Genomic DNA, 20,245 nt, shown 5'->3' on the forward strand with positions numbered 1-20,245 from the left:
GTGTTAGGAACTTGTAGTGAGACTGATGCAGAGGTGCAAAGACGTTTTTGCTGTGGGTCTGTTTTGTGAGTTACTGCAGTGGGAGATTTCATTCCTGGGACTTCAGGTGTGACCTCACAGAAGGCCAGAAGACCAAGTCTTAGTAGGAACCTGTATCCTTGAGGGTATAAGTCAGGAAAGAAGTCTTCCATGGCACATAGGATACAGATAGGTAAGTAGCAGCATAGTTGTGAGCGTTCATCATGGTTTCATTCAAGGCCCTTGTAGCTCATATACTTTGTAGCTTTTTAATTGGTTTAATTTTTTTAATTCTTTTTTTTGTTCTCTACAGTAAGCTTCTGCCTGTGGAAATCACATGGTGAAGGAGGCTTAGCTGATTTTATCAGTGCATCTTGAGCTGTCCTTTCTACTGTGAGCCCCAAGGGGATCTGATGCTTGTAGAAATTGCATCACTGAAAATCTTAGTTGAGTTATTTCCATGTTGTTATTCATGTCTCATTGTGAAATGCTCTTCATGTTTCAAAACCTGATCTATGGGTGTTCATTAGATAAAACTGACTGTGGATGTAGTACAAGACAGTGATATGGAAGACACCAATAAAAATGGAAATATAAGAGTTTTTTCACTGTTCCCTTATGTTTGGCATTTATCAGCTTGATCTTAGCCATTGAAAATAGAATATGAGGTTTTACCTTCCCTGTTGCCAGTGTTCTTTGAAAACAAAATAATTTTGTAATTTTGTGTGCCTGAATCTTGTATACTCTTTGCTGGTTGGTTTTGATTTGTGGGGTTTTTTGTTTGTTGGTTTGGCTTTGTTTGATTAGTTGGGTTTTTTCAAAATCTGTTTCAAGACTTTAGTGATGCTGCAAAACAACTAGAAGATTACACAGAGGACAGGGTTGCATTGAGAAGACAATAACAGAAAGAAGGGCATTTGAAAGCTTTGGATTTCTTGTTGAATTCTGCCACATCCTGTCCTTCCTGCTTAACTGATTATTTTGGGTTGACCCATTGCCAAAACTGATTTTTCTCCTGATTTAAGGCTTCATACACATAGACAGTTTAGCTAATTCTCTTACTGTTCACCTCATATACCTTTACATAAAGAGCAAGCCAAGGAGTGATGACACTGAGGACAGTCATTCAGTCATTCTCTTGGCTGCCTCAGCACCTGAGTTCTTTCCTGGGGACAATATTAACTGAACTTCTTGGGAGCTCCTAAGTAAGACATGGCTTATAACTGGGTGTTACTGGTGCTCCAGCCAGGTGAAAAATGAGCCCAGTAAAGGGCAGAGCTCCTCCCTGGGTTGGTATATCAGATAGGTTCATCTTGTAGCTGCATGATTGCTAGCACATATTCCAGGGAGGCAGCAGGAATGTACATTCAGAGGCAGGGTTGCTCCTCTGCTGTGTTTCCTCCTCCATACCCACACCCTCATTTCCAGCAGATTATGTGTAACATGAAACAGCATGCTCTTGCTGTTCACACAGGCACACCATGTTATGGTTTTTGTTCCTCCATTTTCTTATGCCTGAAATTAGGATAAATACCTCTGCAGAGTCCAGGTTTGTCCTTTCAATTTTAGTGCTACTGCATATGTGGAGTTCTAATACCTAAAAATGTTAAAAGTGAAAAGATACAGCTGCCTAGTAATACTTGCTCCTTTTTTTTTTCCCTGGTGCTGTTCTATTCTAAAAATAATTTGTTTTCAAAGAATCATAGAATAGGATCATGGAATATTCTGAGTTGGAAGGGACCCATCAGGCTTATCAACTCCAATTCCTGGCCTTGTGCAAGAATCCCAGCCCCAAGAGTCACACCATGTGGTTGACAGCATTGTCAAAACTCTTGTCAGGTTTGGTGTTGTGACCTCTTCCTTGTGGAGCCTGTTCCAGTTCTCAGTCACCTTGTGGGTGAATAACTTTCCTGCTTTTATCCTGATATCTTTTTTCTTATAATCAGGATGGTGCTATCAGCCTCATAATGAAAAACATTTTACTATTTTTTATATTAGTTTTAAATATAATTAGTTAACTAGTGGTAGAAGTCTAGTCTGCATTGATGATCAGGAATATTATGTCTTTTTGTCATATGCTGTGGCTGTCAGCTGATTGTATAAATCTAAATGTGGTTATATGTGGAAAACAATATAGAGGAATGACCTGTCAAAAATGTAACTTGGGTGACAAAAAGAACTACAGTTGATCAAGAAGACTAGGAAGAAAAAAAAGTCTTCATTTTTTGTAGATTCGAGACTGAATTTTTAAGGTTAGTGGTTGTTCAGAATTCACATGTTGATAGGGGAAACCTTCATTTGAAATTAAGCAGTTTGTGAATTTGTAGCCACATGAAACTTTTTAACCTTGAGAAGTTATTCCATCTTAAATTCGTGAAATCTGTAGGAAGAGCGGAAAAATAAATTTTTCTGCTCCTGTTCTCCTTCCTCATATTTTTTGTAGTTTTCCAACTTGTAGTTGGGAATAGAGATTCTTGTAACTGGGAATGTTAGCATGCAGCATTGTCTTCACTTACTGCTGTGCTACTTTGATAAGAGCAGTGAACTTTTTCTTTATTCTTCCTTGCTGCTTTCTCCTCATTGGTTCATAGTATGCTTGGAAGGAAGAGGCAAACATTTTTCACTCCTTAAATATATTTTTGGCATAGTTAGTAGGAAAAAACTGTTTCAGTTTACTTGCTGTAAACTAACATTACTGGAAAATTAATTTCCTTCTTCTAAGAAGACGTTTCCACATTGGCACATGCATAAAACACTTCCAGAAACCAAGTTAAATACTGTATTTTGTTTGGTGATTTAATTAGCAGTTTTGAGCTTCCTTATTTATTCACAGCATTGTGGATAGATATGTCTCTGTCTTCATCAGACAGCAAGTTTCATTTTTTTGATGAAAACACTAAAGCCACGAGGGAGATGCAAGAGTTGAGTGTAGATTTATTTCAGTTGAGTTTTGTGAACATGAGGCCCATAAAGTCTAAAGAGCAATTGCTGTTAATATTGCCAGTATTGGTATCTTATTCTTAAACTACAAAAATTAAACAGTGTGTTTCAGTAAGGAAAGATGTTTGCTACAAGTCTGTAATTGGTAATGGCTCTGTTATAGTCCAGTAAGTTGGACACTCACCTGAAACTGGTGTATACTTGTCTGAGCTACAAAGATTTTTCAAGTATGGCTATGCTTTAATTGCATCATTTATTTTCTTTTAATAAATGTTTAATAACTAAAGTTAGTACTGAATTTAAAAGCTCCTGGCTATTTGTAGACAATGCCTGCATCAGCCATAAGTCTCTGAAGTGTTTCCAGTAGACTTTGTGGTACAGAGGACTGACTATTGTTTGGACAGTTGCTCAAAGTGTTTGGATTATGAATAATTCCTAAATTTCAGGAGCCACTAAAACTTGCTCTTGGGGGGTACTACTCCTGAATTAGAGTTTGCATTCCAAGCACAAACCCAGTGGTACTGTAATGCACAGTTGTTTAAATGTAATGTCTTAAATGTAAATGTTTAAATGTAAAGCCTAGAAAGCTCCCAGGTTTCTTGGGCACTGGTGGCTGTGGTTTGCTGCAGAGTATTTTAAGCGTGTTCAGAGTTCTCATGTGCACCGTGCTTTGTTTTTGATGAGTCAACAAAAATCCATAATCCAGTCCATTTCCTCCCCCTTGCTATTTTCTCTTTGAATTTGGGGGTGTGTGTTTTTTCTTCTTGCACTACTGAACTTCTGCACTAGTTTTCCTTGTTTTAGAGCTGGTGATGAGTGAACCTCAGAATTGAGTAGCTGCTGTCTGTTATTAGTCTTGGTCCCCCATCAGGAGACTTCATCAATCCTGGTAATGAAATTACAGGTCTGACCGAGTGACTTTGTTGCTAGGCTACCTGTCCTCTGAAAAGCCAGTTGTTCTCAGCTTTGGTTGACCTTTTTAATACAGTGATTTCTGATTCGAGTATAGTTGCAAAACTTCAGTATCGTCTCCATAGGTCCTAATCTGTTGGATATCTGTTGGAGGCCTCAGTATCAGAAGTGAATATACAAGGCTTAATTTTGAGTCTCGAAAAGGCTTTGAGTCAAGATGATGCTAGTTTTTTATCAGAGGCAATTTCATGATTTGTTTTTAAAGCCAACAGCAGAATACAGTAGATTTGTGTAACCTTCCTGTTACCCACTTCAGCAGTCTTGTTTACATTTTTTAAGTCAATCAAAATGCTAAGCATTTGGGAACATGTGGGATTCTTGGAGGGAAAAGGATCTTTGGGGACTGCCTCCAGTCACTTTGTAGATCCTTATGGGTAGCATGAACTGTATCAGCACTGTCCTTAATCAAAGGAAATGCCACCTGAGAAACCACAGCTGGTTGTTGAGATGTGACTCACGGGTGCCAGGAGGTGAGGAGGCTGTCCTGAGGAGTTACTTCTGTGCCCATTGCCTGTGCTTGCTCAGGCTTCTGTTTTTCAGTGTGGGAAGTCAATCCCTCAGTTTTATGTAGTACCACTGCTCCTAGTGCTGCATTCTCTGGGCATAGTGTGGGATTGAAATGGCTTTTGAAGCCAAGATCTTTCCCCATTGGGGATATGTAACAACATATGCTTCAAATCCTAACAGTGTGTTACAGACAGCAATTTTTTCTGACTTCTGTCAGTAGTTGGTCTAAAGTGTATTGGAAAAAAAAAAACAACCAAAAACACTCTTAAACCTTGCTGTGTTTCCTCTCTCTTCTGGGACTAAGTAACTTTGTCTTTCCATAGTGAGAGTAATTTTGCTCATATGTGCAGCATGTAGTGTACAGTATGTTCAGCTGACTCGGAGTTGCATAAGCATTTGGCAGGTGTCCAGCATGTTTCAGTTGCATTTTGCTGGTAACTGCCAGGAAGTGGCAATGCAATGTCACAATGAGCAAGTACATTTGGGGGTTTTTAATAAAAAAAACATTTTGCATATCTCAATTTGTAGTTGTTTTTGATGTAAGTATTGTGTATGAATATGTATGTCTCAGGTTCCCATTTGTAAAACCCATAGATTCCAGAGTCTTTGTAGGTAAGCCACTTCTGTATATTGTGGTAGCTTGTTTTCTGAATTGAATTCTACTTTTAGGATGCTTGGTCTTGTATACTGCTGCAGACTATGATTCTTGAAACTGCACATGGAATAAAGCATAAGAATGGAAAAGACCCTGTTTTCTATGTTCACCGAAGGAAAATGCAGTTTTAAAAGCATATTGTTGCCAATGGTGACTGTACACATGTAAAAATGACACTACTGTATTACCTAGAAATTTAATCTGTGTTGGTTTGTTGGGTTTTGCTCGATTGGAAACCTTCTTCAGCAGCTAATGTAGTTTGTATTCACTGGTGGGACACAATATTCCTTGTGGATAATACATCCCTAAGGATGGGCTCAAGGGCCTATGTTAATGACTTTTTGGTATGGACAAAAGTGTGGATTGGGAAGGGGCCTAAGGCTGTCAGAAATCTGCTGGGCTGAGGAGATTGCATTGACTTCTGCCAGGAAATCCTTCTACATTTGTTTGTTTCAGTGTTTCACAAGATTTGGTTTATGTTGCTTAAATATAACTTTGATTTTAGTGGCTTCATTTTATGTTAAAAACTGAAGGTGTTTACCTTTTGTAAATAAGGGGAGCAATGAATCCCTTGGAGTTAATACCTATTCTAAGGATTTAACTTGAGTTTGACATGATTTTCATTGTGTTTTTGTGAACTTTTCTTTCTCTTAGCTTTCCAAGACCAACTTCTCCAACAACAATGATTTTCGGGCTCTGCTGCAATCTCTTTATGCCACCTTCAAGGAATTTAAAATGCACGAGCAGATTGAAAATGAGTGTATCATTGGTTTGCTTCAGCAGCGTAGCCGGACAGTGTACAATGTGCACTCGGACAACAAACTCTCAGAGATGCTTAGCCTTTTTGAGAAAGGGCTAAAGAATGTAAAGGTGAGTAGACTGAGAGATCTGTGACCTGAGGAAGACACACTGTGGTTATATATTAGTTTGCCTTGACTCTTCTTCATATTCTCTATGAATAAACTAAGGAGGAAGAAGAAACTTTGGTGTTATTTTGATATTTTCTAGTCCAAAACACAAGTTCTTTCGCTGTTTACCACAATTATTAAGTTTCTAGTAAAAATCATTTTCAGAAATGTGTTTTATCATAGACAGTCTTCACTGTATAATTTGGGGTGGTTTGGAGAGGTGGCATGGAGGTTTCAAATATAAAGACTGTTTTGTTAACTGGTCAGAAGTTTCTGGCTATAGAAATAATAGGGATTTATTAATTTGTTAGGAAACCTTGAGGATCTCTTTTTGGTGATGCACAGCATTGTATTGTAGTCACACATAGACATGATTTCCAGACTTGGAAAAAAAAGCAGCATTGTTTTATTCTGTGAGTCATGTACTCCTTCCAGTAATCTGTAGCTCAGCAGTCCTATTAATGATCTAGTCATCAAAGAACTCTAAATATTATTTCTCCAGCTGGCTTTTTTGACAGTGACTTAGCTCTAAGTTCTTCTTCAGTAGAATTCTTCCTGAATTCTTCCATATCTTTCTCTTGGGGTACTCAACTCTCTCTTCCTGCCCCTTAGGAACTATAGTCTCCAGTAGTCATTTGACAACCCATATTACATTTCTATTATGTGTGGTCCAGATTTTCAGTAAGATAAATACTAAATATGTAATTGATTGGTTTTGTTTTACCATCTAAGCGTTGTTTTGACCTGGGAACCCTACAAGTAATTTTTTCCCTATGCATAATAAACCTTAAATTTTGTCTTGTGTCCATTGACAAATCAGGAAATGAAGGAAAGAGGGAAATTTAACACTTGACTTTGTTACACCTTCTTTGGTAGGATGCTAGTGTTATTCTGTTACTTGATTTCTTAAGTGTGTAAAACCAGATTTCTTTAATTCTCTTTAGATACATTACCTTAGTTAAGGTTTAAGTATTTTTAGGGAGTGGTTAGTTTAATTTAAACAGGTGGCTTAAGCTTGTCTCTGCAATAGTCAGGGTTTCTTGATGTTGTAGAAGCTTGAATAGAAAAACATTTACAGTAAGAGTTAGGAGGAACTTCAGTATGTTGCAATTACTGGGCAGATTTCAGAACCAACTTCTTTTTAGTGACTCAGAGAATAAGCTAACAAATTTGATTTATGAGACTGGACTAACTTGAACATTTAAAAGTCAGTTACATCTTTATTTAAGTGTTTTTTCGATTTCCAAAGTACAAGTCTGTATAGCATGTCTGACTGTAAATTCTGATTATAATTTGGAAGTTATAATTTTAGAATAACTTAGGTAAAATATATTCAGTTAAAAGATGAGGTAGAACTGTTAAATCCTAGAACACTTTATATACAAACCATGCAAATACCTAAATTAGTCTGCTACTACTTTGAACTTTGTGCGAGATTTTAGACTGGCAAATTTCAGTCTTTGCTCCAAAGTGAAAATGGGATTAGACAAATGAGTTCATATATGCTAAGAAAATAAATTGGACTCAGGCAGGAAGGGAATTCTTTGCTCTGTCTGCTGACAGGCCAGTACAGAGTGTCAGCATTGTTAAGTAAATGTGTTCTTACCATGAAATAGAGCAAACCTGCTGCATGTATGGGAAGGGCATAATGGGCTTTCCTTTGAACCACTACCTTATTGGGCAGCTCAATCCTTGGATGAGATTGGGTAACCATTAAGTCTTTGCTTTCTTCTCAGAATGAATATGAGCAGCTAAACTATGCGAAACAGCTGAAGGAGAGATTGGAAGCCTTTACCAGGGATTTCCTTCCTCATATGAAAGAGGAAGAGGAGGTGGGTAAAGATTTTCTTCAGTTCTGATGGAAATCTTCCTTGGGGTTTGTAATAACTGAATAGGGGCAAATGGCTTAGAGGTTCATTGTTTTTTCAGTTCTCTGTTTCTATTGCTATGCTAATTTGCATTCAGGAGTGTGGTGTCATTGTTCAGTTCTCTGACTGGAAAGTTATACAGGAAAGTTATAGGAAGTTTATGATGAAATTCTAATTCTTGAAAAAATTAATAACAAAAATCCATTGGACCTGGGATTTGTTTGCAGCAAGTAGCTAAAATGGATATGTAGCAAAACTTAAATGAGAAAAGAGAGGTCCTGTAAACCAGTGCTTCATGACTCAAACTGACACTCCCAAACAGCTTCTGACCTATATTTGAAACCTGGACTAGTACTGCCAGTCTGATGATTTATGGGTATCCAAAAACTGGGAAGCATCTTCTGAAGTCTGTCCACGGGAAGTCTTTTTTCATGTTTTTCTTCCTTGCTATTTTGCTTTCCATGTGAGTACCTTGATAAATTATATAGGTTAAGCAGCTTTAATCCCTTCCCTGTTATGGTGGGGAAAACAGTTAAAACAGCTTGCCTGGTACTGTGCAGTATTCTGTTAGAAAGCAGAGGATTAGAATTTAAAACTTCTGTGGTCCTATCCTTTGGTTCACGTAATAGATAATATGTTTTACTTTGAGAGAATTTGAAATAGGAAATTCTGTGTTGGTAGGCCTGTGTAGCATTAGTGACTATTTCTGTCAGCACCAGATTTTTTTTCCCTTGTTTCCTTTGTGTTAGGTTTTTCAGCCAATGTTGATGGAATACTTTACTTATGAAGAGCTGAAAGATATTAAGAAGAAAGTAATTGCACAGCACTGCTCACAGAAAGAGGCTGCAGAATTTAGAGGTCTCAGTAAGTGGAATCAAGCAGAAGAGCTTCAGAAGGTCTTTAAGTATTCTGTGGATGAGAAGGCAGATGAAGGTGAAGTATCTAATTAAAGTAACTTTCAAACTGCAGTTTTTATCTAAAAAGCAACACCAGTGATGTACCTAAAAGTTTTGTAGTCAAACAGAGTAGTTCTTATAAAATAGGCATATCTGCAAACCAGTTTTGAAATTTCAGAAACTTTATTGTTTGATACGGACATCTTGGCAGGTTGTAATGTAGATAGTACTTCACTGTTTACCTGTTCTCAACATTCTTCTGCTCCCTTCCCTCAAATGTTAGTATTTGATACAAAGAACAGATAGAAAATGTAATTAACTTCTAATTTCATGCTTCTGTTGAAATTATATTTTCTATTTGCAGACTCTGCATTTCATTCTTGTTTTTTAGGACAGCTTTGTGAGCTTTTTGTGTTGGTGTTTTAATAACACAGAATAGTTATCCAAGTGACAGTATTTCAAATTAAAAACATTCATGTTCCCAGCTCCACTGCCTAACTTTCCTGGGCCTCTCAGGAATGAGAAAGGACCTGTGAGTGTGGAGTAGTGCAAGCGAATGAATCTGTGCAGCATGTGAATAGGTCAGATGCAATGTGTGTTCTGAAAGTGGATATTTATTTTGCATTTCTCTCTAACTACCTTTTCTGATGAAACTTAGAATAAATGGATAACTACTAAAGTAGATTTCAGGCTTATTTTATAACTGCTGAATCAGCCTAAGTTAGCAGTATTTACAGTTTCCACTCTTAACGAAAAAGAATTGATTCCCCAAGAAAGGGGAGTTAATGTACCAAAGGTGTAATGCTGGTGTGACTGATACGTAGAGTGAGCTATCATGGACTGAGTTTGTGATGTTGATAAGATGTGCTGCTCTCATTAGAAAAACTTGACAAATTACTCTGTAATCAGATTTTTTGATGAAACTTGACTTCTCTGAACTACTCAACTGGTCGTTTTCTGCCCTCCAGGTGAAGCCTTCAGAAAAGATCATGGTCCATTCTGTGAAATACTATTGAGTCTTTCCAGATCAATGTGACAGACATAGCTTTGTGGCATTACTTGCTGTTAAATCTAGCAGGAATAACAGTTTTGGGACAGCAGTAATTCTGCAGTCATTCTGTTTTAGACTTCTGAAGAAGAGAGTACGTGTCTTGCATTTCTTTTTTAGAAAGGGAGGAAGGTAAAACAGCTGGCAGTCCTGTGCAGGCTCAGCTGCATTTTCCTGTGAAATTCACTGTAATTCATGCAGCAACATGCTGGTTGTGCAAATACATTGATTCATCAAGTATTTAATTATATTTTTTTAAGTGGTAAAATTTACATTATGCTCACTTTTGAAGCTTCTTTGCAATCTGATGCTTCTCTCTCTATAGAAGTTCTAGGCACTTTGGAAGTAAAACTCTGCTATTAGTAAGTAAAGCCTGCTATTTTGAAGGACTCCTGAAAACTCCTTTAGAAATACTTTTTCAAGGAAATTGTTCTGAAAAAAAACATGAGAAATCTCTTAAAACAGCCAAAGGCCTCACTAACCAAAGCTCTAAATTTGTTATTTTATATAGTTTGCAGCTCTCTTTGCAATATGGCAATCAGGGAGAGCTGTTGGAAATAGTTCTACTGCTGTCCATTGAAGTATTAATTACAGTGGTCAAATTGTTGTTTCTCATCTAGTACTTAGTATTACTTTACAGCCTGAATGGCTCATCACCATTCAGAAAGTAAAATTGTCAATGCTAGCAGCTCAGGCTAGAAATAGAATTCAACACAATGCAAAGAGTTGAGCATGAACTTTTCTGTGTCCCAGTCAAGAGGCTGAGCGCTTCCAGCGAGAGTGGTCCCAGCTGGTAGGTTCTGCGTGCTAGTACTGTTTCCTGGGAATGTGGCAGACCAGGTACAGATACCATCTGCAACAGGAGGCATTTTTCTTAAAGCATTTCCTTTACAGCAGGTACGGCTTTCATCTTTCTGTGGTTGAGTAGCATTAATTTACTTTTTTTTTTTTGAATGAATGAGCCAGATGAGAAAGTGGTAAACAGAAAACTGAGTTGTTTTGTTGTTGTTGCTGAAGGTGTTGTTACAGTGAAAGCTTTTTAAAGTCAAACCAAAACCTATCTTTAACAATTGTTAAATTTTTTCAGACACATTTTTTTCATTGTTCTAGTCAAAACTTGTGTTCCACTACTGTTATTAAAGCTGTGAGACTTCACTTAACACGCACTTTCTGTATTTCAGAAACCGAAGTAACAGGGCACACCACAAATATTACTAATCTCCCTCCTGAAGTAATGGTGACCATTTTCAGTTACCTTAACCCCCAAGAGTTATGTCAGTGTAGTCAAGTAAGCACTGAATGGTCACAGTTGGCTAAAACTGGATCTCTGTGGAAACATCTTTACCCTGTTCGCTGGGCCAGAGGTAAGTTACATTTAGCTCCTTTGAAAGCACATGATTTATCAGAATTTTTGAGCCTCTAAAAAAGTGTTTTAGTATAGGCTGAGCCTGACAGCTGAGCATGTGAGGTTTACCTTTCTGACAAGGATAGTGTCCTGAAATTTGAGTCAATGTTAAAAATTCCCAAAACATACTTCCATCATGTAGAATTAAGAAATTAGGAGTTGTCTTGGTTGAAACTCATGAGTACATTTTGTATCCAGTTTACCTAGTTTTACCTTTTTTTCTTGTATTAATGCTAATATGTTCATTAATACATCTGAATTATTTAAAAATCTAAGGAGTTCTTAAGAATTATAAATGCTGCTGTTACGCATATCAGTAAAATTATTTTCTTAGGTTACTAGGTAGAAATGAATTGCATAACTGCAGAAAGGTAGTTCAAAATAAGTGGAGTTCTAATGTTTCCTCACAATTTAGTCAAGCTTCAAAGAAAACTGAATGAATGTTTAGTTTTAGTATTGATTCTTTAGGTGTATTACTTCAGTAACTTCTACTGCAGTAAGGGGTTTTTTAAAACTCTTTTCCTCAAACTCTTTTGTTAAATAGAATTTCCTATTGAGAAATGTGACCCTTGCAAAAGTACCTGTTCAAATTGACAAAATACTCTGCATTCCAATGAGACCAGTTACAAGTCACAAGAGTGTATTTGTAGCTTTATGTCCATATTTATGTGGAGTGTGGAACTGCAGGCTTCACAGCGCTGCCATATCAGTGTAGTTCAGTAAAAGGAGAAAGTCTATGCTGTTTAATAAGTCTTTTGTATGCCTTTAAGATTTCAAGAGAGAAACTTAGCTTTAGAGATACATGAAAACTAAAAACTTCTTTATGGCTTCAAAATTTGTACAAGGCAGACAGGAATTAACGTTTTAGTCTTTTTTTTTTTTTTTTTTTTTTTTTTTCCTTCTTTCTTTTTTTTGTTTGGGTAAATCTTCCTGAAAATGATAGTTTGATTCCTGATCTTCCAAAGACTGAGTAGAGAGGCTCCAAGGTTCAAATTCTTAAATTTGCATTTATAACATAGTTGTCTTGATAATTCAGTGCTACACTCACATACGCACAAAAAGATAATTGGCAACTGCTTAAAATGAGTGGTTTAAACCTGGTTTGGCACAACAGGAAGCTGTCTCATGATGTATTGTTTGTACTACTAGAGTTGTTTGTGCAGAAGAGCTCTAAACTGGGTGGAGGCTTCTCAGATAGGATTACTGCCACAGGGAGGGGAAAAGAATTGTGGTTTTATGTAGGCTTAGTTAAATTTTTAACTTTTTTTCCCCTTGTAGTACACAGAAGGCTAATGAGGCTTCTTAAGTAATGAGGCTTCTTATGAAGATGAGTAAAAGATGATGAGAAATGTTATCAAAGCTTCATGGTTGACAGTTAATTAGGATTTCACTGTCATTGTGTTATTCATAGAAGAAACCTTGTTCTTTTAGATATTACTTAATAGGGGCTGCTCTTGCTCTAGGAAGAGTAGGGTTCCCCCCTGTGAGACAGTTACATATGGTAGTTTGTTTTTCAGCATGTCTACATCAAGGGAGGCAGCAGAGCTGCTTACCCTGAGCCCAGCACTGCCATATATCCAAACTAAAAGTAAACTAATTCCTGTGCAGTAACCCTGAGGGGGAAGGGGTGCTCCACCAGCTATAACAGCAGAGCTGTTGCTGATCTTCACATTCATCCAGATGTTCTAAGAAGTGATTGTGTATTGATTTGTCATATATATGTTATAAATACTATGTAGCTATTTTAAGTAGGATACTTTTGGAAATTGGTTTTTGTGATCCTGGAGTTGTCATGTCACTAAAACCAGGCTGGTTAACTGTATATTTGTGATATTCCAGAGGAAAAAAGCAAAGTCTTCAAGTGTTACACTAAAAGCTGATGAATAATTTATTTACCAGAAGGGGCTTGAGCACCTAAACAGTCCAAATATTCCATAATTGTTTCTGTTACTTTTGTGATCATATTGTTCCCTGCTAAGCAAATAAGGATAGCAGGCGTGTCTCAGGCATAATAGGCTGTGAGTTCTGGGATGGTACTGAAACTGTTCCAAGAATCTTTTGAAGCTTAAGGATAGAGATCAAGCAAAGAATTTTTTTAAGGTTTAGTCCAATCTTAGTTGAGATGAATTCAAAATTCATTTATGTCTCTTAAATCAGGTCACAGTATAATGAAAAGCTATCAGTGCTGATTTCTCCTGCAGTGAGAAAACTTTAACTTTTTTTCCTTCTTTTTGGGGGATGGTGGTGAGTAGGTGATTGGTACAGTGGTCCTGCAGCAGATACTGAGACAGAACCTGATGAGGAATGGGTGAAAAATAGAAAAGATGAAAGTCGTGCTTTCCAGGAATGGGATGAAGATGCTGACATAGATGAATCTGGTAGGTAAAATTTATTTTGGTGAAGTGTTATTTCTTTCCCTGAAGATGACATAGCTATAAGAAACAAGCTGAGTGGAAAAAAAGGGAGATGGAGGTTGGTAGGAGGGAAGCAGGCATCTGATTTTCATGACTGGGATTAATTTGTCTAGTAAAGAGGAAACATGAGAGCAGGTAGAAGAGTTATGGGGATGTATCTGGAGGTAAAGGCTAGGCTTCATCTCTTCAGAAAGTTTGGATGAATCATCTTGTGTCCTGATGCATTCTAGGCTTGGTTTAAAATTTGTCTTAAGCTGTGAAATCACAGATATATATATATATACATAGTCTATAGTAAATATGTCTCCAAGTCCTTTAATGATTTTAAGTCTTTCTCTCTGGGTTTATTTTGCAGAAGAAGCAGCTGAAGATTCACTTGCCATTAATATAGCACAAATGGAAAAACGTTTGCTTCATGGCCTAATTCATCATGTCCTCCCGCTTGTAGGCTCCTCTGTAAAGACACTGGTATTGGCCTACAGTTCTGCAGTGTCCAGCAAAATGGTGTGTAATTTGAAACTTGCATTTAATAATTGTGACTATGCAGTCTTGAACTGACGTGCTTGGGTAATGTAAGTGGGTTGCAGTCCAAAAGAATGTTAATTTATAAGTTGTCTCTAGACATCATGTGCAGCCTTAGTGCTTGTATCTTTACTGATTATTTTCCATTCTTTTTTCAGGTTAGACAGATCTTGGAGCTTTGCCCCAACTTGGAATATTTGGATCTCACTCAAACCGACATTTCAGACTCTGTATTTGAAAGGTTAGATAATTGTTATCTTTAAAAATATACACATATATAATCTAGCTTTTTGAGTGAAAATTCAAACACTTCTTAGTCCATTGCCAAGAAAGAAAAAAGAGAAATTAAATTTGTAGCTCTGATGTGACTTGTGGCTAGGAACTAAACCAGAGTAACAAATCACTGAAATACCAAGTGAAACATGTAAATTCATGGTGGTCATTTAAAATTCTCTGTCTTCACTATTGGATACTTTTTACCTATCAATGTGTAGCTGTCCATAACAATAGTTGTGTTTTTGCTCTAGTATTAACAACTTGTCCATAGATTTTTATGGAGTTTCTCAGTTAAGGAAGTTCTCTTGGTCTGGTGCAGCTGGTAGGGTGTGGAATACTGCTATTTCAGACACACAAATCAAATGGTAGGCAAAGCTCCAAGGCTTAGGTGTATTGTGTTAGGTGGGTTCCTGAGTTTTACTGAGGCCTGCGGAAATGTCATTGATGTCAGTGGGATGGTGTGTGGATGCAGAACCTGCACCAGTGGGTCTTACTGTGGTATTGAAACTCAGCAGGTATTTCAGTGTTCTGCATTTACATCATGGAGTTCTCTCAGGTAGTGTGAACACCACAGAAGATCTCACCAGCATGGATACTGGAAGCAGTACCCTGCAGCTTGTATCTTATACAAGTTTTATTTGTAGTTAACATTTGTAATAAAAGTTTTATAGAATTTCCAGGGCTCAGAAGTCTGTCTTTGTGAGTTTTTATTAATATCTAGTAAAATTTACCTTATTTGCCATTTCTCATTTATCTGTATTTATAACACTCCAATTTGTAACTCAGAAAATAAGTTTGGCTTGCTCTAAATATAAATAAACACTTATAGGAAGTAAATGATAGTAACATTAACTATGGTTAGGTAATCAGTTAAATCACTTATATACTTTTATAGCTAATAATGTATGAGTATTACTGTAGATAAAATTTCTATTCCACTTGAAAAAGGTAAGACTAAAGGAGTAAGCTTTTTGTTAAAACAAAAAAGTCTTGATTTTTAATTAATTATGGAATAGTTAGAAACACAGGATCTGTTTCAGGAATCCATCTAGTATTCCTGGAAGAAATGGGGAAGGACAGAAGGACATATGATCTAAGTACACTAGCATTTCAGTATGTGTAACCTGCCAAGCTTGAGAAACTCAAAATCCTGGAAATTACAACTGTTACAATACTTCAAACTGAATATGGAATCTCAGATGTATTTTTGGGGAGGTGGGTGTGGGTAAAGTTTGCTAGTTCACTATTTTCAGCCTTTTGAGAAGTAGCTTTGATGTTTAGTAACTCAGATGTCTCTTGGTAGCTTCTGTTGAGTATAATAGTTGTTTTTTGTTAAGTGTGTATTTGGTGCTTGCAGTCTGATCTATTATTCAAACATTTGTTCAGAATATAGCAAATTTGGACTTCTTTAAAGTCTCAGTATATGGAGAAATAGAAGTTGTTACTGATTCATGACTGATTTCACATTTCTCTAGACATAATTTTTCTAGGCATACATAGAGCACTTGGAATATCAAATCTAATCTGTCTGGAGTAGCTTCTTTGAATATTATGTGAATTAATATAAGTATTTTACTTGTGAAATGTTCCTTCATATATGTAGCCCTAATAGCTATTTCTGAGCAAAGACTAAAAAAACTCAACCACCAACAAACCAAACCACTTTTTTTTCTCCCCCCTCCCCGATTTCAGTTGGTGTTCAGTTGGGTATTGTCAAAATCTACGCCACCTTGATCTGTCTGGATGTGAAAAAATCACAGATCTGGCTATAGAGAGGATTTCCAGAGCACTGGGTATCATATCAACTCATCAGACCAGAGGTATTCTGAAAAGCTGCAGGAACAGGAATGCTAAGACTTCGTGGAAAAACAGAGAGATTACTCTGCAGTCCAGCCAGAAATATAATGGTTTGCATGAAATCAGCAATGAAAATGTCATTCAGGGAGGAAATGGTGAGCAACACTGGACTAAACCTGATGGCTCAGAAAACTTCAATTCTGCTTATGTGTGGATGCTAGATGCAGATGATTTAGCTGACATAGAAGATGCTGCAGAGTGGAAACACAGAAATGTTGAAGGATTTTGTCTTATGGAACCAACATCCCATGTTAATTGTTCTGCATTGTGCTACAATAGAGACATTTATGGCTTAAGGACTAGAGGGTGGCAGCAGCACTGTGCTTCTACTGACTTGATTTACTGCGGTCACTCTTTTTGTTGTGCTGGGACAGCACTAAGAACTATTCGAGCACTTCCAGAGTCCTCTGCACTGTGTAAGAAACCAATAAGGACTAAACAGTCAGAGAAAAAAGACTCTGCATACTCTGGGAGTGAAAAAACTGATGAAGAGACCGCACGAGTTCTTCAGTTTCTCAGTCTGTCAGGCTGTTACCAGATAACAGACCGTGCTCTCAGGTAAGGAGACATTTTCAAACTATTTTGCTGCAGGATATTTTTTCTGACTTTATTTTATTTGTTGGGCCACTCTGGGATGAATCTGCCTCATTTCAGTAGAAACATTTTTATTGAAGAAACTGGTAAGTTTTAAGTGGTCTTTGCTTTTTAAATAGTTACAGTACTAGACTGGAAAACTTCTTCCAGCTTTTCTTTTGGAGATTACAGTAAAATATTTTATATCTGTCTTCTGAAGGCAAGTATTTTGTGAATTTGTTGTTCTAGACAGTATTAATGCTTTTAGATTTGATCTTTAGTGATTACTTGTTAAGAAATTGTATTGGTTCACCAGTGTTTTTATTAGGCTTGCCAGTATGCTTGAAACTTTGTAAAACTGGGGTAACATCTTGATTAACCTGTCTGGATAATGACATGATTTATGGACAGGCTGAATCAATGGGCTGAGGCCAGTTGTCTGTTCAATGAGATGAACTGCCTGAAGGTCCTGCCCTTGGGTCACAAAAACCCCAGGCAGTGCCACAGGCTGGGGACAGAGTGGCTGGAAAGCAGCCTGGTGGAAAAGGACCTGGGGGTGCTGTTTGACAGCGACTGAACACGAGCCAGCTGTGCCCAGGTGGCGCCTGGCCTGTATCAGCAGTGGTGTGCCCAGGAGCAGGGCAGTGACTGTCCCTTTGTTCTTGGCACTGGTGAGGTCACTCCTCAAATCCTGTGCTCATTTTTGGGCCCCTCATTGCTAAAAAGGCATTGAGGGGCTGGAGTATACCCAGAGAAGGGCAGTGGAGCTGGGGAGGGCTCTGGAACACAGATCTGGTAAGGAGTGGCTGGGGGGCTGAGCCTGGAGGGAAGGAGGCTCAGGGGTGATCTTCCTGCTCTTCACAACCACCTGAAAGGAGGCTGTAGCCAGGTGGAGGTCGGTTTCTTCTCTCAAGTAACAAGAGAAAATGGCCTGGAGTTGCACCAGAGGATGTTTAGATTGGCCATTAGGAGGAAAATCTTCACTGAAAGGGTTTTCAAGTGTTGGAAGAGGCCACCATGGGAAGTGCATACCTGGAGGTATTCAAAGGATGTGACACTTGGTGATGTTAGTGGTGGATTAGGCAGTGCTGGGTTAACAGTTGGATATGATTATCCCAAATGATTCTATGATAATTCTGTATGTGCAGAACGGCATGTTCAATGTGACCCCATATAACAGTTAAAGGAGGAGAAAAAAATGTTTGACTTGAACACTGAGATGGCTTCATGAGTTACAGAATTTTCTGTTTGCTATTTGCTGCTAATCCTTTGTGTTGTCAGAAAAATGTAGTTACTGCTTCATACTGAAAATGGGATGAGGCTGAGGTACTTGCAGCCTCCTGCTCAGTGTGCTGCAGCACTTAGGGCTAATTAAAGCTTCTTGGAGTGGGAAGACTTCATGCATACCTGTGCTGTTTGCTGTAGTTGAGTGAGGAATACTGTGAGGTGCTGCTGGCATCAGTTTATCTCTCCTGAGATTTTGTCCCCGTTTGATTTTCACGAGTACCAGCTATTCAGATGTCTCCTGTGGTTCTTCTGACACTTTCACTCACCAGTGTTACCCTTGCTTAGGGTGTGCTTCAGATATTTGAGCTTTTTGTTGGAGCTTGTTCTCCTTCAAGTGTTGCAGTGTCCTGACACATTTTGCTACGTGCTGATTAGGTTGTTCTTCATGTATTTTACAAGTTACTGGTCTGGTTTTTCATGACTCAGTAATGTGGGAGCAAAGGGAGGTTTGGTTACTGAGTCATGGCAAGGGTTTAATTGCCTTGCTGGTTTCCCATTGGGGCTTTTTGGATAAAAATATTTAGCTGCTGAGTGTGTTGCAACAAGTGCTTCTTGTAGTCACAAGAATACTTGGAGTCCCTGAGGGAAGAGAGTGAAACCCTCTAATGCAGACATGTGCCAGTCCATTTACTTCATGTAAGTTGTTACCTGATAGCTGTTTTTGTGGCCAGCAGTTCTTCTTCTGCCTGATGACAGGAGAATGTACAGTGATGCTCTGAAGGCATCTTCAGTTTTATGTCCTGGCTTGAATCTGCAGTTTGGTGATTCAAGTCTGATGGTTGTTTTTGGGTGAGTGAGCTTGTTTCTACTTGAGTTTGGGCTGGCTGCTCTATGAGCTCACAGAGAAGGGAGCAGGGTCACATGGAGTAATTGCTCAGGTGTGATACATCCATGTACCTGTTGCATCAGCAGCCAAATTCTCTTGCACTCAGAGGAAGGCTAGAGAATTACATTTGAACAATAAGATGGTGTGATGCGGTTAAACTGTGTCTATTTCCTAATTACTTAAGATCAGACAAAGTATCGCATCATGGATGGAGAAGGATACCAAAAGAGGCTCTTTCAGTCTTAGTTTATTCCTGGGCGATGGTATGGCCGGAAAGAGGCCGAGTTTCTCTGGGGTACAGGTAATCAGGAGAGGGGAATGGGAGTGGCCTTGGCTAGCTGCCAATGGGATGAGGACACAGAGGGGACAGGGGCCGGAATACCGACCCCGGTGGGTACAAGGACACAGGGCAAGGTCACAGGACCGGAAAGGAAGACAGGAACTGGGGTTTGCAGGAAAGAGGTTACAGGACACCTTGGTATAATTTCTTATACCTCAAATACTGAATTACAACATCTCCCCGTTTTTTTGTTTTTTAAGTAGGGGGATGATATTAAACTAATTTTAGTCCGAATTTATGATTTTGCTTACCATTTGTGATAAGCAGGAGAATTAGATTGTTTTATATTTGCTATCTCTATATGATTGTCTGCTGAGGTAGAAGAAATTATACCATTAATGGCTTTAAATATTAAATGACGTAGGATACCAAATGCTATCGCTACAAGGAAAAGAATAACAACAAATAACATAATGGTTTTGACTATGGAAGTCCACCACCCAGAAAACCCCCAGCCCTTGAACAGTTCATTAAGCCAGTCCTTTGTTTCTTGCAGAGCAGCGTGGACATTTAGGAGCTCTTGCAGTCAGGTTTATGCAGCAAAAGTCCTTCAAATCCCTGGCATCCCAGGCAGGTGGACATAGAGTCTGTTGCTGCTGCAGAGGACAGGCATATGTTTTCTGAGGGATGATCCACGCTGCTGCCAAACTGTTCAAAGCTAACAGGACACAGGGTTAACTGGAGGGTAGCTTTCTTCTAAAAGGAAAAACAAACATTTTAAAACATGTTATAAGTCCTTTTCTGCCAGAGGGTATTCCTTTATGAGGTTTTTGTTTCCTTTCCCTCTGCGGCGTCTTCTTTTCGAAGCAATGGTTACTTGCTTCTCATCTCCTTCTGCTGTGGCTGGAGTTTTGGGAACAAAAGGTTTAACCCACTTTTGGGGAATCCATCGAGGGCCTGAGGGGGTTGACACACATGCATAGCCCCTTCCCC

General features: G+C 38.3%; 1 protein-coding gene across 1 annotated transcript in view; it reads left to right on the forward strand.

Annotated features, from left to right (window-relative positions):
• The window catches only part of FBXL5 (F-box and leucine rich repeat protein 5), a 40,934-nt gene that overhangs the window by 5,919 nt on the left and 14,770 nt on the right, over window positions 1–20,245 (forward strand). Inside the window, exons 2-9 of the mRNA XM_056490911.1 lie at window positions 5,747–5,962; window positions 7,737–7,832; window positions 8,618–8,801; window positions 10,994–11,176; window positions 13,470–13,595; window positions 13,987–14,135; window positions 14,312–14,394; window positions 16,122–16,844. Of these exons, the coding sequence (XP_056346886.1) occupies window positions 5,747–5,962; window positions 7,737–7,832; window positions 8,618–8,801; window positions 10,994–11,176; window positions 13,470–13,595; window positions 13,987–14,135; window positions 14,312–14,394; window positions 16,122–16,844 (1,760 nt within the window). The remainder of the gene's footprint in view (window positions 1–5,746; window positions 5,963–7,736; window positions 7,833–8,617; window positions 8,802–10,993; window positions 11,177–13,469; window positions 13,596–13,986; window positions 14,136–14,311; window positions 14,395–16,121; window positions 16,845–20,245) is intronic.

The sequence above is a fragment of the Oenanthe melanoleuca genome, chromosome 4, assembly GCF_029582105.1.
Source record: "Oenanthe melanoleuca isolate GR-GAL-2019-014 chromosome 4, OMel1.0, whole genome shotgun sequence".
In the NCBI taxonomy this organism is placed as follows: domain Eukaryota; kingdom Metazoa; phylum Chordata; class Aves; order Passeriformes; family Muscicapidae; genus Oenanthe; species Oenanthe melanoleuca.